Below are 14,976 nucleotides of genomic sequence, written 5' to 3'. Positions count from 1 at the left end.
GTGACCCTGGGTAACACATGGGAGCAGGGAACACTGGTGCACATGGGAGCAGGGAACACTGGTGCACATGTGTCACGCCCGAGCGTACATGTGCACAGCACATCTGGGTGTACCCGGACGATGGAACTCATCACTCACTGGCAGCAACTGCCCATTTTGCTCAGGGCTGACTTTTTCTTGAACCGAGACCATTCCAGGGCAGCTATAATGACAATGGCCCTGTGAGGTACACTCCTCCCACAGGCAGGCCTCCCAGGTGCATCCTTGAGGTTTAGGGCCTTTAACTCCTCTTTCTCTCCTGGTAGCTCTGGGGCCTGGTGCCACTGCAAGGCCCACATATCCAGCCTCAAACTCACCCTCCCTGAGGCAGCCTAGGAAGGGGCAGAGGGTCTCCTGTGCCTATCCCATACCTCAGCAACCACAGCACAGCTCTTTTTCTCAGTTTTTATTTGTTTCCAAGGACCGCCCCTCTCTTGGGAGGGAGGCCAAGTGGGTTCATATCTGGAGGCCTCCAAAGATGGGGCGGTTTATGTGCTCAGGGGAGGCCAGGAAGGCCTCGAGCTTGGGCCGGGCACTAAGGCGCGCCACATAGGCTGAGAGCATGGGGAAGCTGTCCAGACAGCCAGGCACCAGGGCCTGGTGGGCCAGCAGCAAGTCCAGCAGGTTGTAGTCAGCAAAGGAGATCTGCAGGGCAAAGGAGTGAGAGGGCTTGAGCCAGGTCAAGAGGGGGAGAGACTTCGGAAGCCAGAACACTGGCTCTACTCCCATGAATTAGCCCACCCTGGGCCTCAGTTTGCCCTTCTGAGAAATGGACCAACAACGGAATGCGGAAAGCCAGACCCAGCACTCACCTGGTCACCCACGATGAAGGCCTGGCCCCCCCGGTTCTGGGCCAATAGGGTCTCAAAAGGCCTCAGGTGCCCCGGCAGCTCCTGAACATACTTGGCTTTGCCCTCCTCCTGCGAATGGGAATATTCCAGCTGGGGGCGTGCAACGAAGCTGATGAGGGTGACCTCCCAACCCCAATCACCTTGCCCTGGAGCACCAGCCCCCACTCACATAGTTATGGTGGATGAGGTAGCTACACCGCTTGCGATGGTCCTCCACCCCATCATTTATCATGTCCACCAGCGCCGCCTCCAGCTGGTCTTTGCCATACAGCCCTGGGTCAGCAGCCAGGCAGTGGGCTCAGGTTCTGTTCTTTCCCCTCAAAGGCCCACAAGTTCCAGGCCTGGGCCACCAGGATCCCTCTCTGATCCCCCACTCTGAAAGGCCTTCTCTGCCCCCGCTCTGCTACTCCCACCTGCACAGGTGAGAACTCCGTAGGTCACTTGTCTTCTGTGCTACAGCCTGCGTACCTGGCTCCCGGGCATTCTCTGCCCACCAACCCCACCTCTGGCCCCCAAAGGGAGGACCAAGCCTCTGGTGTGTGCCTCCCTAGGCCCAAGGATGGCTGTGAAGGACTGGACAGGATTGGCACAGGAGGGCTGCTGTGCCCATATACACTGCAGGACACCATCAGGGCAGGAAGAGGAAGTGACAGGCCCAGCGGGCAGGCAGCCTCAGTCCTCACTCTTGGGTCCTGTGGAAGTTGGGGTGGGCTGGGCCGGGCCTGTTCCCACTGCTCCTGTGCCCCTTTCCCTGGCTGCCATGCCCTCTGGGACAGAGGCTTTCCTGGACCCCACAAGCTGGCCAAAGAGGAGACAGTATCTCCCTGAGTCGTCTTCCTGCCACCCCTGAAACATGGCCATAGTCGCGCTCACTGTGAGTATAGATTTTCCAGATTCAGATGTGCCCAGACTGAAGAAATGGGCAAGGAAGTCTCCTTGGAAGTCCCTAGTCCTACCTGAAGTGGCCCCTGGCCTCTAATCTGTTGTCCAGGAAACAGGTGTGGCAACTCCCCCTGGGGCTGCCTGAGAGGGGGCCAGCCCAGGCCACATGGCCCCTGTCCAAAGAGGAGACAGTATCTCCCTGAGTATAGAACCCAGGCTCTGTACCTTCCTCTGGGGCTGTGAGGCCTGCCCTCCAGCGGGGCAGGACTTTGGTGGCTGCAGGATGTCCTGCCAGGCATCTGTCAAGTACCTTTCTGGACGGGGCCATTTGAGGGCTCAGGACTCACCGAGGGCACGCCCCAGGTGACGCAGCATGGCATTGGACTGGTACAGGGTGAGGTCTCCATCCTGGAACTTGGGGAGCTGCCCAAACAGCTGGTGGGGAGGCAGGGCGTCTTGAGGGGGGCTGAGCTTGGCCACCCCTCCCCTAGTCCTGTCCTGTCCCCTGCCTGGCAGGGTCACTCACACAGGAGGCCTTGAGAGAGCCCTGCTGCCAAGTCTCCTTGGTCACAACCTCCTCCTTCCAGCTTTGGCCCTGGTCTGCCAGCAGCATGCGCAGGGCCTCACAGCGCCCTGGGGGTGGGGGACAGGACAGGGGGTGGGGACACCTGGAGAGACCCAGCCTCACAGCAACATGGGGAGGAATGAGGCAGATGGAGAGGGGACGTGGAGAAAAGTCATAAACCCCAGCTTGGGCGGCTTCTAGGGAGAGGATGGACATGTGAAGAAAGGGCGGAGTCCGTGACCCTCATAGTGCCTTGGAGAGGGGCACAGGTGGAGAAGCCCGCTCTGGAGGAACCAGGGACACACAGGGTGCAGCCGCCTGTGGCCGCACACAGCCGCAGCCAGGGAAGGGCAGGTGCCGGCCGGCCCCCTCCGGCACTGGCCGGGCGGGAGGAGCAGCCTCTGCACCCGTGCCTTTTGTCCTCCTGAAGAAGCTGGGGCCTCACCTCGGGCCGGGAAGTAAACGATGGTGTAGGGCGGCACTAGGAAAGACAGGAGGATGCAGGCTGTGCAAGAGGACCCAGTGGGGAGGCGAGGGGGGCAGGGGAGACCCCCTCACGGGGTGCGGCTCAGCCCGGGCCCCGCCCCAACCCGGTGCACCCAGAACTTACTGGCTGGCAGGGTCGCGGAAGTGCAGCGGGAAGCGGGAAGCGGGAGGCTGAGATCTTATATTTATTGTTCTGCTCCACCCACTCATCCCTCCCCGCCCTACCCCAGGAATGTGCCCAGTCATGGCTTGGAGCGGCAGGTCAGGGCAAGGAGGCGTTGAGAGGGGCCAGGGCAGCGCCAGGCATCTGCACGCTGTACCCTGCCTGCAGGGCAGTGGCCTTGCAGGAGGAGCCCACACCTAGCATCATGTTAACACCCGTCCCACAACACACACCTTCAAACCACACAGCTCCTGTGGCCTATTGAGGACCTTGCTCATTGCTGACTCCCCAGCACCAGCACACCGGTGCTGGGTAAGTGCTTGTTGCTTAGATGAATGCAATTTCTTTTCTTGTATTTTTTTTTTTTCTTGATAGAATACCACGGCATTTGGTTGGGTTTTGTTGTTGTTGTTGTTTGTGTGTTTTATTACTCTGTCACCCAGCCTAGACTGAAGTGGCATTCAGCCTACCTCACAACAACCGTAAATTGGGTTCAAGTCATCCTCCTGCCTCAGCCTCCCAAGTAGCTGGAACTACAGGCACCTGCCATGACATCCTGCTAATTTTTCTATTTTCAGTAGAGATGGGGTCTTACTTTTGCTCAGGCTGGTTTTGAACTCCTGAGCTCAAGTTATCCTCAGGCCTAGGACTCCCAGAGTGCTGGAACTACGGGCCTGAGCCATTGTGCCTGGCCTGATGAATGCAATTTCAACAAATAGACATTCCACCAACACACATCTTCTCTTTGTGGTAATGATAGCAAACCCTAGGGCTGAAGGGGCACTGAGGACTTTACACACGTCACATCTCTAAGACCCAGCTTCATTTCACAGAAGAGGAAACAAGGACAGAGAGGTTAAATGACATGCCCAAGGTCACACACTAGTAAACAGGACCTAACACACAGCTCCTGCAGGCCCCAGGGACCACACCTTTATCTCATTCTTTCATCTTTGAGGCCTTATAGTTTGGGAAACCAGAATATGTCACCCAAAAACATGCCTCTTGGACATAAAAGTTAATTTAGAGCTGAAGCCTTTCCTGCCCACGGGTGGAGTGTACATTCTCCTTTACTGGGGACAACTCTAGACTCTTACTAGCTCAGAGGAACTTGCAGACAAACCTTACTCTGACATCAGTTTCCTGTCATATATCTACCTCCCCACAGTTTCCTACCCTTAAAAACCTAGAACTGCTTTTCTTTGTCCTGTCAAAGGACAAAGGTATTGTTCTTTGTTGAAGATGCTGAACAAGCAGAGCTCTAAGCCACTGCTTGGAGTTCTTCTTGTTCATTTGTTACAGGGGTCTGTCCCAACTAATAATTCTTGAAGTTTGAGGAAAGCATTAGTTTTCCTCCCTTACTTAGTCTCCAAACCATTCCTTGAAGACGCATGGACTGGGGTGGGCAGGGCCTCCCTGCGGGCTCCCCCCACCCCCAGTCCAGCTTCCTCCTGGCTGCCCCTCCCCCTCAGCGGGTAGTCTATCAGAAAGGAAAGAGGAAAGTGGCCTCTTCCCCAGTTCAGAACTACTCACCCAAAGCAAGAGGAAAACTCAAACCATCACCCTAATTAGGAGCACCCTTGCAGGGAGGATGAAGAGCTAGGCTTACTACTCTTTGCTTCAGGCCAGCCCACAGCTGCCTAGGTCTGGGGGCGGAGTTCTCATTCCCTACTCCCAGCTGGAGGAGCATCTGTCCAGCACATAGCAGATTACAAAGACCTTTTAATACAAATGGTCTCTTTTCATCTCCATGACAACCTGGGAGGGAGGAAGGGAGTTTTGTTCCCATTACACAGATGAGGACACCGTCTCCACCCTGGGCTGGAGCACCCCCTCTTCCTTTGTGCAAAAACTTCACAGACTGGGCAGGCGATCCCTCGGGCTGGCAGTGCAGTAGTGTTCCAGGTGACAGCTTTTACCCTCAGTCCTCTGGCTGTACAGGCCTAGCCTGTCGTCTAGCTCTGTGGCTGCCTTGGGGTCTCTTCCTCTTCCTCCCAGAGCACAGCTGTCCCAGGCCAGGGCCCATCCCAGCCTCTAGTGCATGAACACATCAGGGCCTGCCTTTGGTGGATTTTAAAAATATATCTAAGGCAGGTGTGGTGGCCTGTGCCTGCAATCCCAGCTACTTGGGAGGCTGAGGCAGGAGGATCCCTTGAACCTAGGAGTTTGAGGTTGCTGTGAGCTAGGCTGACACCACAGCACTCTAGCCTGGGTAACAGAGTGAGAGTCAAAAAAAAATGTAAAAAATACATATATACACACATACATATATACATAAACAGGTTTATTGTTATATAAGATTCACACTTACAAAGTCTACATTCTAGGTTTTTAATATATTCAGTGCAGTGGAATCATCACCACTAATTCCAGAACATTCCAGAACATTTTCCCCTGCCAAAAAAGAAATCCACGCCCCATTAGCAGTCACTCCTCATTCCCCCTTCTCTCAGCCCCTGACAACCACTTATCTACTTTCTTTCTCTGGATTTGCCTGTCCCAGACACCCTACATCGATGGAATCATTCAGTAGTATTTGTCCTTTTGTGTCTGGCTTTTTTCACTTAACATTTTCAAGGTTCACCCATGTTGCAGCGTTTGTCAGCACTTGTTTTCCTTTTATGGTGGAATATTCTATTGTATGGATGGACCACCTTCATTTACTCATTCGTCAGTTGATGAACATTTGGGTTGTTTCAGTTTGTGGATGCTATGACTAACACTTCTATGATCATTCGTGTAGAAGTTTATGTGTAAACATATGTTTTCCATTCCCTTGAGTATGCACCTGGCAGTGGAGTTGCTGGATCAAAAGGTAAGTCTTTTTGAGGAACTGCCAACTCTTTTCCAAAGTGGCCACAGTATTTTATAATCCTACCAGCATTGTACCAACTCCAATTTCTCCACATCCTCACCAACACTTATTATCATCTGTCATTTTTACTTTAGTTATCTTGGTAAGTGTGAAGTAGAATCTCAACATATTTCTGTGTGGGGTGCCAAGATCTGGATTTGGCTTGCAAGAAACATGGTGGAGAAGGAGCCATCATCTTTGCTATTAGAGGAAGCACAGTTCAGAGCTGGGGGAGATAGACAGACATCTTCATTCATACATTGATTAGTAAGTACACAGAAATAGATAAAATATGATCTCCACCCTAGCAAATCCTTTTAATGGAGAATAGAAGATTTTCACCAGTAGTCTGTCCACCCAGTCATTGATCCACTTCCATTCACCTCTGTCAATTTGTATACTCATCTACCCAATCATCCCTCCATCCAACCAACAGTCAATGACCAGTCCATCAAAATGTTCACATAACATCTATCCACCCCTCCATCCAACTCAATTTGGAGTTGCCCACCCAATCATCCTACACCTGCCTATCCATCCACTCAACCATCTACCCAGCCATCTATTCATGCAATCAACCATCCATCTACCTACCAACTGTTTCACCACCAGCCCATCAAGTAATATACCCATCTTTCCAGTCAGTCACCCATCTGTCCATCTATCCATCTGTCCATCTATTCATCTATTTATCTGTCCATCTATTCAACTCCGAATCTACCTATCCAACTATCCATCCACTCATACATCCATCCAACCATCTGTCCATCCATTCATCCTTTTATCCATCTATAGATCCTTCTATCCATCCATCTACTCAATCCTCCATCCTTCCGACCACCAGCCATTCAAACACCAGTCCATCAGATCAGCCACCCATCCATCCATCCATCCAATCATTCCTTCTACCCAGCCATCCATGCTTCCACCATTCATCTGTCTACCCATCAGTCAAACCACTGACTCTCCTGGACACTGTAGCCAGGTCCTCAGCTTGACTAAGTCAAGCTGGAAAAGTTAAGGGCACAAAGAGGAATCCTCCAGGGTACTGCTCACAGAATCTCCAGGAAAGGGTATTTCCAGGCCAGCCTTTGTCCAAGACACAAAGCCTTTGCTCCCAGATTGAAAACTCTTTTACCCACTAGACTCTGCCCAGTTTTGGCCCCTGCTGCTTTGGATTGTACTTTGAGACACACATTTCTCACCACTTCCTGCCTTCTTGGATGGTTATTTAGACATGAGATCATTCACCACATATCATGCCCACAATTTTTTTAGCCCTTCCTATATGTCAGGAATCTTCCAGGTCCTTTATCATTTAATTTTCACATTATCACCATGAGGTGGATACTAGGTCAACCTCCATTTTTCAGATAAGGAAATTGAGGCTCAGAGAGGTTACATATCTTTTGCAGGGTCACAAGTCCAGTGCACGCCCCTTTCTACAACTTTGTAGAAAACAGAGGTGAATTCTGAGGTGTCTCCGATGAATGTTTTCAGGGACGTTACTGCCTGGAGGCCAGTGTACTCCTTACCTGCAGATGCAAAAGGGCCAAGGGAAGCTGAAGTCTGTGTCAGTGTGGACAATCACAAGAGCTCTTCCTGCCTTGACCACCTGCCCACCCCTGGCCTATCCCCAGATCCTGAGACCCCCATCCAGGCATGCAGAGGTTTTCCTCCCCTCTTTCTTCACTTGTCAGTTCCTTGGCCCCTACTCACAGTGAGGTCCCCCTCTCTGTGACCTGCAGGGTTGACTGAATGTGCTTCTCCCACCATGTGAAAGGCTCCAGCAGGCAGAGACTGGTTCCCAGTACCCAGGAAGGTACACGCAGGTGCTCCATAAACATTTGCTGAAGATTCACCTCCTTTGAAATTCTGAAATTTCCCCTGACTTCTTGCCACCCTTACTCTCTCCAAAGGCTGCTAAGCCCACCCTGGCTCCCTCCTGAGGGCCTCCACCAATACACTGCCAGGTTCCAGTGTGTTCTCCACGTTCATGGCTGATCCCTGTCAGCAACCCCAGGGCCAGAACAGCTTGAACATTGACAGGCACTGCCTGGAGTACTGCCCTATCCCCTCACCTCCTTTTGATGTGGTGACCCAGGCACTTGCAGACTGGTGGCCTTTCCTCATCAGATGTGCCTGACAGTGGGGTCCTTGGGGCAGGTGGGGCTGGTCACGTAGCCCCAGTAGCTGGCCTCAGAGGTTTGCCAGGGGATGGATACATGAATGAATGGCCACATGTGGCCGAGAGAGGCCAGAGCTGCCAGCTCAGGTGGCAGACTTCTGGGGCGATCTGGTTCCCTTGGACAAAGTCTAGTGTGGGGGGCAGGTGAATAAATCATGAAGGGCCTGGAGCAGGGCCAGGGCAGGATGACTGACCTCATTCTGGGAGTTGAGGAGCAGACAACTGGGTGGTGAGTGGGGCACAGGAGGCCAGTGGGGGCTGCCTGGCCACCTCCACCCTTTCCCTTGAGAAGCAAGACCCTGCAGTGCAGTGAGACCAGGCAGAGGTGCCACAGGGGCAGGGAGGTGGGGAGCACAGAGGCACCCTGGGGGTTGGGGGTGAGGAGGAGGAGGGGGCTTCCTTTCCAGAATCCTGGAGCCATCCTGGGAGGGAAATGGGGTGAGAATGGGAATGGGAAGAGCAAGGACAGACAGAAAGACAGACTGATGTGAGGGAGAGAGAGCCTGCAGAGACAGGCGAGACCCGAGACACTGCTGCTCAGACACCAAGATAGATGGTGGTGGAGAGGGGGGAGAGAGGGACTGCAGATGACAGACACAGAGAGGACCGCAGCAGGCAAGACAGAAGTAGGGGGAGGGTGGGGGGAGGGCTGTGAGCCAGAGAGATGGGGCAGAATATGGGAGGAGGAGGCCAGAGCCAGGTGAGAGGGCAGTGACAGGGTCTACAAGGACAAGCAGGGGAGACTCCAGGCACGGGGGCAGCCAGCATGTGGAGCTGTGCCTGGCTGGCTGATGAAGCTGTGTGAGGGGCTTCATGGGGCGTTAGGGGCCTGGGGACCTGGGACCTCACGGGCAGCTGCTCACTAGGCTACCCTCCCACAGGACCCGGGAGGTCGCACGGGGACAGCGTCCCTCAGCCAGGAGGAGGTGCCGAGCCCTAGTCTCTCCATGGCCCTCCCCCAGGACTCAGCTGATAGCAGCCCCCCCTCAGGGAACCCCAGCCCCTCTGGGGGTGCTCCAGGCACCAGCCAGGTCCCTGCCAGCCCAGCAACCAGCAGGCGACGGGCACTCCTCCGGGAGCTCGAGGCCCAGGTGCAGGCAGCCTACGGGCAGGTAAAGGGGGTGGGGCTGTCCTCAACTTGGGTGACCATGTGTGACCAGCAGGGACCCCACACCCAAACTGGGGCCCTGTGGGACAGACCCAGGGCCAAGTCCAAGAGGGGACCCAGGACACACAAGTTGAGGACGGGTCTGTCCGTCAGTGCTCTGGGAGCCCTTCCACCACCATGACAGCCAGAGTGGGCTCCATCACCTCTTCACCAGGGCTAGGGGCTGGTGGAAGTGGGGAGCCCAGGGTCCTGGTAAGCAGAGGCAGGGACTTCCTGCCTGGGCCAAGGTTGTCGCCTCTCTGGGAGCCCCTGGAATGGGCGGCCATTCTGAGGGGAGAGAGGTCCCACCCCATCTCAGCACACTGGGCATCTGCTTTCCTCCTCCCAGGACCCAGGTCCTGCTTCTGAAGACATTAAATCTCTCCTGATTGGGAGAGATTAGGGGCAGGAGTGGGGGCAGAAGGGGTGTTTAGAAGACCCTCAGGAGGAAGTGTGGGGAGGCCATGCATTCCAGGGGGCCTTGGGCCCAAGTGGCTTCCCTCACCAGCAGAAATGCTCAGAGATAATCCCGGATTAGGACCCAAGCCCCCGGGGCCCAGGGTCCCCCGCCTCCGATCTTCCCCACAAAACCCTAGGAAAATCCCCTGCAGTACTCCCAGGCTGGCAAGAGTCTGCAGCATCCTCTGGGGCCTGGTCCTGGGCCGCCCCCGGGACTCCAGTCCTGGCATGGTTCAGGGGGACATGGGGAACTGTGCCAAGAGGCCCCGGTGCCGGGGGCCAAAGGTAGGAGGGCTAAAGGGGAAAAGTCTTCCGAGGTAGGACTAAACCCTAAAGGGCCAGTTGGGGTGGGCAGAGTCCTAAAAGGGTGGAGCTGGGCCTGGCAGGGGAGTGCACGGATGGAGAGGGTGGCTGTGCACTGCCTCAGAATGAGATTTTCTTCCTGGAAGCCCCAGACTCTGACTCATCCTGGTCTTGGCTCCCACAGACCACTTGGTCTCCCTGCCAAGGTCCCCAGGTCCCACCTGGCTGTCCCATCACTTGCTGCAGGTCCCTGCTCTCTGCTAGCCAGCCTTGATCTAGAAGACACAGCTTGAGCACAGGGTCTCACTCTGCCCCTGGCTTTCTCAGTGACCTTGGCCAAGTCCCTTGGCTTTTCTGGGCCTCAGTTGCCCAAATGAACAGTTAGGGGACGGCCCCTATCAAGCTAATGTGTTAAGGGGTGAGGGTCCCAAACACCCTGAGCCCCTTCCCCGTGGTCCTATGCTGGGTTCCAAAGAGGGGAGAGGCTGGTGGGCCAGGGGAAGAGGGGTGGTCAGGTCCAGTGCTCAGCAGCCACTGCCCCAGCTCATGGCTGGCTCTGCTACAGGACCCCTGGCAATGGCCCAGCTCCTCCCCCAGGGGCTCCCACCATAGCCCCAGCCCCAGCCCCAAGGAACAGGGGGTGCCCAGGCCGGGCGTCCAGGGCTACTCGGTGCTCAGCAGCCTGGTGGGGCCTGCCTGCATCTTCCTGCGGCCCAGCATCGCCGCCACCCAACTCGTATGTACGGCCACCCGCCCACAAGCCCACCTACACTTGTCCTCTCACTTTGCCTCTCCTTGAACAGGGAGAGTGGATTGAGTGGGGACATCAGAGCAGAGGCATACAGATCCAGGGTAGGAGGCAGAAGGGGGCAGAAAGTGACAACTCCCGAAATAGGAGAGAGATCAATAGTGACATTGGGGCTGGCAGGGCCAAGTCTGAGCTTCTGCCCGACACCCAAATCCACCTCTGGCAAAGGGAACTCCATGCCCCCAAAAGAGGGTGACAGTGTGGGTGGAGAAGGCCGTGGGCAAGACCTGGGCAGGCAGCAGAAGGGGGCACCCAGTCACCTAGGCCAGTGAATAGGATGGGGTGGGAATGGGTCTGAGCATCATGAGACAGACACAGGCCCTGTGCCTGAAGGGTGGGGGTAGGACTGGGAGGACCAGGGAACCCCTAACCCTTTTGTGCCTCCTAGGACCGGGAGCTGCGGCCTGAGGAGATTGAAGGTAAAGGTTTGAGAAGGAACTGGTTCCCCGGAGGGTGGGGACACAGGGTATGGGGCATCAGGTGGGGGCCTCGGCAGTCTCCTGGAGGAAATAGGAGCAAGAGGAGACCACAGGAGAGCGGTTCCAGGAGATGGGCACAAGAGTGAACAGGAAGAGGTTGACAGTCACCCCATCCCTAGCTGTCAGTTCCTTGGTTTCATTTGACAGGCAAGTCACAGGACCCCTTTTACATTTGCTCATTTAGCTGACACTTACTGGGTGCCCAGTGTGTGGCCTTGTTCTGAGCACTGGAAAACGTGGCAAACTAAGGAGACACAGCCCCGTCCCTCGGGAGACCCGCGTGGATAAGTCAGCCACAGTACTAAGGGTTCCAAGTGCTCTCTAGGACATGGACAAGCAGGCTGCAGCAGGGCAAATTTAGAGGGAAGCATTTCTTTAGTGGGCAGCATAGGAATAAAGAGGGAACGCCAGATCCATGAGGCCAGGGATTTGCTCCTTCCTCTCTCTTCCTTTCTATTTAAATTCGCTGCTGCATTCCCCATGCCTAGAGCAGAGCTTGGCACACAGTAGATGCTCCTTAAATATTTGCTGGAATGAAAGAACAGCATGTGAAAAGGCCCTGAGACAGAAAAGAGAAACTGATATTTACAAAGAGGGAATGATTGGATCAAGGTGAGAAGGGTACGCTGGTCCAGGCTAGGATCCAGGGGGACATGGGGGAAGGACTGATTCCATCCTGCCTGGCAGAGCTGCAGGTCGCCTTCCAGGAGTTTGACCGAGACCGGGATGGCTACATCGGCTGCCGGGAGCTGGGTGCCTGCATGCGAACCCTGGGCTATATGCCGACCGAGATGGAGCTCATCGAGATCTCACAGCAGATCAGTACGTGCCTCAGACACACCCTGCCCCAGTCCTGATGCCTCCAGCCCAGGCACAGTCTGCCCCCAGATCCAAGGATCTCAAGGCAAGATCTCTGCCTCTGCAGAATCTCACCATCCTCTCTGAGGAGGGCAGAGCAAGGACCATCATCCCATTTTACAGACGAGGAAATTGAGTCTCTGAATGGTTTAGTGACTTGTCTAAGGTCACACAGGAGGTTCATTGGAGCCAGGACTCAAACCCAGCCGCATTCTTCAGGAAAATTAAGGAAAGCTCCAAGAATTTTAAAAAGAGTGGTTTTTCTTTCACCTTTGGCCAAATCTGTGCCTTGTTTGGAGCTCAACTGGGGTCAAGAAATACACATGGCCCAGCCTTGGGGCACGGAGGGAGGGCAGGGCCCACTTAAGAAGGGAGGGCGTGGCAGGGCCTGGGCAGGGGTCTCTGAAGCCCTGGGCCTCTAACGGATGGGCCCCCCAGGTGGTGGGAAGGTGGACTTTGAAGACTTTGTGGAGCTGATGGGCCCCAAGCTGCTGGCGGAGACGGCAGACATGATCGGTGTCAGGGAGCTGCGGGATGCCTTCCGGGAGGTGCTGCCACTGGGGCTGGGGCGGGTGGGGGGGGGAGGGGAGGGGCAGCATGTCTGTGGCAAGTGAGGGGCTGAGTGAATGAATGTCAGTGACCAATGCCACACAGTTCGACACCAACGGGGATGGCTGCATCAGCCTGGCCGAGCTGCGGGCAGCCCTCAAGGCCCTGCTGGGGGAGCGCCTCAGCCAGCGGGAGGTGGATGAGATCCTGCAGGACATCGACCTCAATGGGGACGGCCTGGTCGACTTCGAAGGTACTGGAAGGTTCTTAACAGATAAGGAAAGGACAAAGGGAGCCTTATCACTGCGTGCCATCCCCAGCACCAAGCACCCCCTTTCCTAATTAATAAACACGGAGAACCTAGCAGGAAGGAGGAAGCACAGGTGCTTAGCAGAAGGAGGTGGGTGAAGCCAAGATTTAAATCTGGGCAGCCTCATGCAGAACACAGCTCTTCCCCTGTGCTGCCTTCCCATAACGGAAGCAAGCATTAAATAATATTAGGAAGCCAAGAAAAATTATTATGTGGAAAGGCTGGCCAGGTGTGCTGTCTCACACTGTAATCCCAGCACTTTGGGAGGCTGATGTAGGAAAAGCACTTAGGGACAGGTGTTTAAATCCCACCTGAGCAATAGTGAGACCCTGTCACTACAAAAAAAAATAATTGAAGAAGAAGAAAAAGAAGAAAGAAAAATTAGCTGGCCACTGTAGGCATCTGTAGTCCCAGCTATTCAGGAAGCTGAGGCAGGAGGATTGCTTGAGCCCAGGAGTTCTAGGCTGCAGTGAGTTATGATGACACCACGGCACTCTAGTGTAGGCAACAGAGCAAGACCCTGGATCAAAAAAGAAAAGAAAAGCATTCCCTAAAGTAGGCCCCAAAGTTGCTCCTGAACTTCCCAGTGGTCAAAGCAAAGAAGAAAACAGTTCAGTTGCAAGGGGTTGTTTTTGTTTGGGGGGTTTATTTGTATGTAAGACAAAGCCCTCTTTTCCTGGCTCTGTGGCCTATTCTGTATCAGATCCAGGGGAAGCCCTTGAAAACCCTCCCCTCAACCACACTCCCACCTTCTCCAAACCTGGCAGATTGGCCTTGCCCCTAGTAGTGTCCAGAGAGCAGGCTCAAATCCTTGGCTTTGTCCTGGCAGAATTTGTACGAATGATGTCTCGCTGAGCCTGCACAGAAACTAGTGGCAGCAGACAGGACTTGAGGACAACCACAGCCTCTACCTGCCAGGTTGTTCCTTGGAGCCCACCACCTCCATCTGGGACCCTTCTCTCCATCCCCACTTATGTGCAATGCCCTTGCCTGCCTTCTCCCCCACCACTGCTCCTCCATTGAAGCCCCCTGCATCATTACTGATTCTCTGGCAATAAAGTATCCTCAAGCCTGGGGAGATGGCTTTTGCTTTTCACTTGCAAAGCCCCAATATTTGGCCCTCAGAAGTCAAGTCTTGGGGCTATCCTCTTGGACCACAAGCCCCTTCGATTGTAAGCCCCAGGTAGGTGGGGACTTTCTCTTCTTCCTCTCTGGATCCTGGGCCCAACCCAGGGCAAGTGTCAGGAAACATCCAGGGTAAACCCAATCTGCTTCTCCCACAGCTCAGTGGTGTGTGTTGGGTCCATGGTTCCTGCCGCTTGTCCTCCTGCCACTTAGAGGGTGGAGAAAATACTGGCCAGAGGGCTTTTCCCAGGCTTGACCTCACTCTCTGCTGTGGCAGCGATGAGGTGTGTGTCAGAGCTCCCACAAGAACTTCCCAATCAGCTTCCAGCACGAGTGAGTTAGCTGAGGCGCTGGGCTGCTGGCTCCTTCAGGAGACATGTTCGTTTTAGGACTGACACTGCTGACTGGGCACAGTGGGGAGCTAGGACCTGGACACTTCTGCCTGATGCCAGGCTCCTCTAGTGCATGAGACCCCCTTTGAGTCAGCTGAGCCACATTCAGATCTGCCTTAAATCAGAGGCTGTACTGCCCGATCCCCTTCTCCCCTTTTATCTTTCTTGTATCCTAACTTCATCCCAGGGTCTGCCTCATGAACGACCCACATGACACGTCTCCTCACTCCAAGCCTACACCCATCGTCATACCCCATTTTTCAAACTGAAGAAACTGACAGGCTGAGTGTCTTGTGCCATTCCTGCTGCTATAACAAAATACCTTAGACTGGATAATTTGTTAACACCACAAATGGATTGCTTACACTTACAGAGGCTGGGAAGTCCAAGATCAAGGTGCAGATTGGTTCCATGTCTGGGCAGGACTCAATCTCTGCTTCTAAGATGGTGCCTTGAGCAAGGCATGGGTGGTTCAGTGGTAGAATTCTTGCCTCCCAAGATAGCACCTTGATTTGATT

General features: G+C 54.6%; 2 protein-coding genes across 6 annotated transcripts; one reads left to right on the top strand and one right to left on the bottom strand.

Annotated features, from left to right (window-relative positions):
* Positions 1-430: 430 nt before the first annotated feature.
* Positions 431-3,052, bottom strand: LOC128565474 (glutathione S-transferase P-like). Of its 2 annotated transcripts, none has more exons than XM_053561959.1 (7): positions 2,948-3,052; positions 2,783-2,818; positions 2,299-2,405; positions 2,120-2,207; positions 1,060-1,163; positions 852-980; positions 431-684 (listed from the first exon to the last, which is right to left on the bottom strand). In XM_053561959.1, coding segments are annotated over exons 1-7 (654 nt in total). In that variant the 5' UTR covers positions 2,949-3,052; the 3' UTR covers positions 431-495. The 2 variants fall into 2 exon arrangements, with proteins under 2 accessions (XP_053417934.1, XP_053417935.1); XM_053561960.1 differs by having other exon boundaries at positions 852-959.
* A 4,892-nt stretch (positions 3,053-7,944) lies between these two features.
* Positions 7,945-13,973, top strand: CABP2 (calcium binding protein 2). 4 transcript variants are annotated; one of them, XM_053561957.1, is made up of 7 exons: positions 7,945-8,257; positions 8,910-9,140; positions 11,134-11,164; positions 11,912-12,046; positions 12,521-12,630; positions 12,737-12,884; positions 13,771-13,973. In XM_053561957.1, the coding sequence occupies exons 2-7, from the start codon at positions 8,976-8,978 to the stop codon at positions 13,794-13,796; spliced, it is 615 nt and encodes a 204-aa protein (XP_053417932.1). In that variant the 5' UTR covers positions 7,945-8,257; positions 8,910-8,975; the 3' UTR covers positions 13,797-13,973. The 4 variants fall into 4 exon arrangements, with proteins under 4 accessions (XP_053417932.1, XP_053417930.1, XP_053417931.1 ...); XM_053561955.1 differs by having other exon boundaries at positions 7,945-8,353; XM_053561956.1 differs by lacking the exon at positions 7,945-8,257 and having other exon boundaries at positions 8,706-9,140.
* Positions 13,974-14,976: the final 1,003 nt, after the last annotated feature.

This window comes from Nycticebus coucang, chromosome 14, assembly GCF_027406575.1.
Source record: "Nycticebus coucang isolate mNycCou1 chromosome 14, mNycCou1.pri, whole genome shotgun sequence".
NCBI lineage: Eukaryota > Metazoa > Chordata > Mammalia > Primates > Lorisidae > Nycticebus > Nycticebus coucang.
This window is presented reverse-complemented; position numbering and strand designations above follow the sequence as displayed.

Bases quoted from the DNA above. Each gene is read 5' to 3' on its own strand.
- CABP2 (XM_053561957.1), top strand. From the start codon at position 8,976: ATGGCCCTCCCCCAGGACTCAGCTGATAGCAGCCCCCCCTCAGGGAAC. The intron at 11,165-11,911 runs GTAAAGGTTTGA...CCTGCCTGGCAG, and splicing joins GCGGCCTGAGGAGATTGAAG to AGCTGCAGGTCGCCTTCCAG. The intron at 12,631-12,736 runs GTGCTGCCACTG...AATGCCACACAG, and splicing joins TGCGGGATGCCTTCCGGGAG to TTCGACACCAACGGGGATGG.
- LOC128565474 (XM_053561959.1), bottom strand. The intron at 2,406-2,782 runs GTGAGGCCCCAG...CCCCACCCCCAG, and splicing joins CGTTTACTTCCCGGCCCGAG to GGCGCTGTGAGGCCCTGCGC. The intron at 981-1,059 runs GTGAGTGGGGGC...GCACGCCCCCAG, and splicing joins ACCTCATCCACCATAACTAT to CTGGAATATTCCCATTCGCA.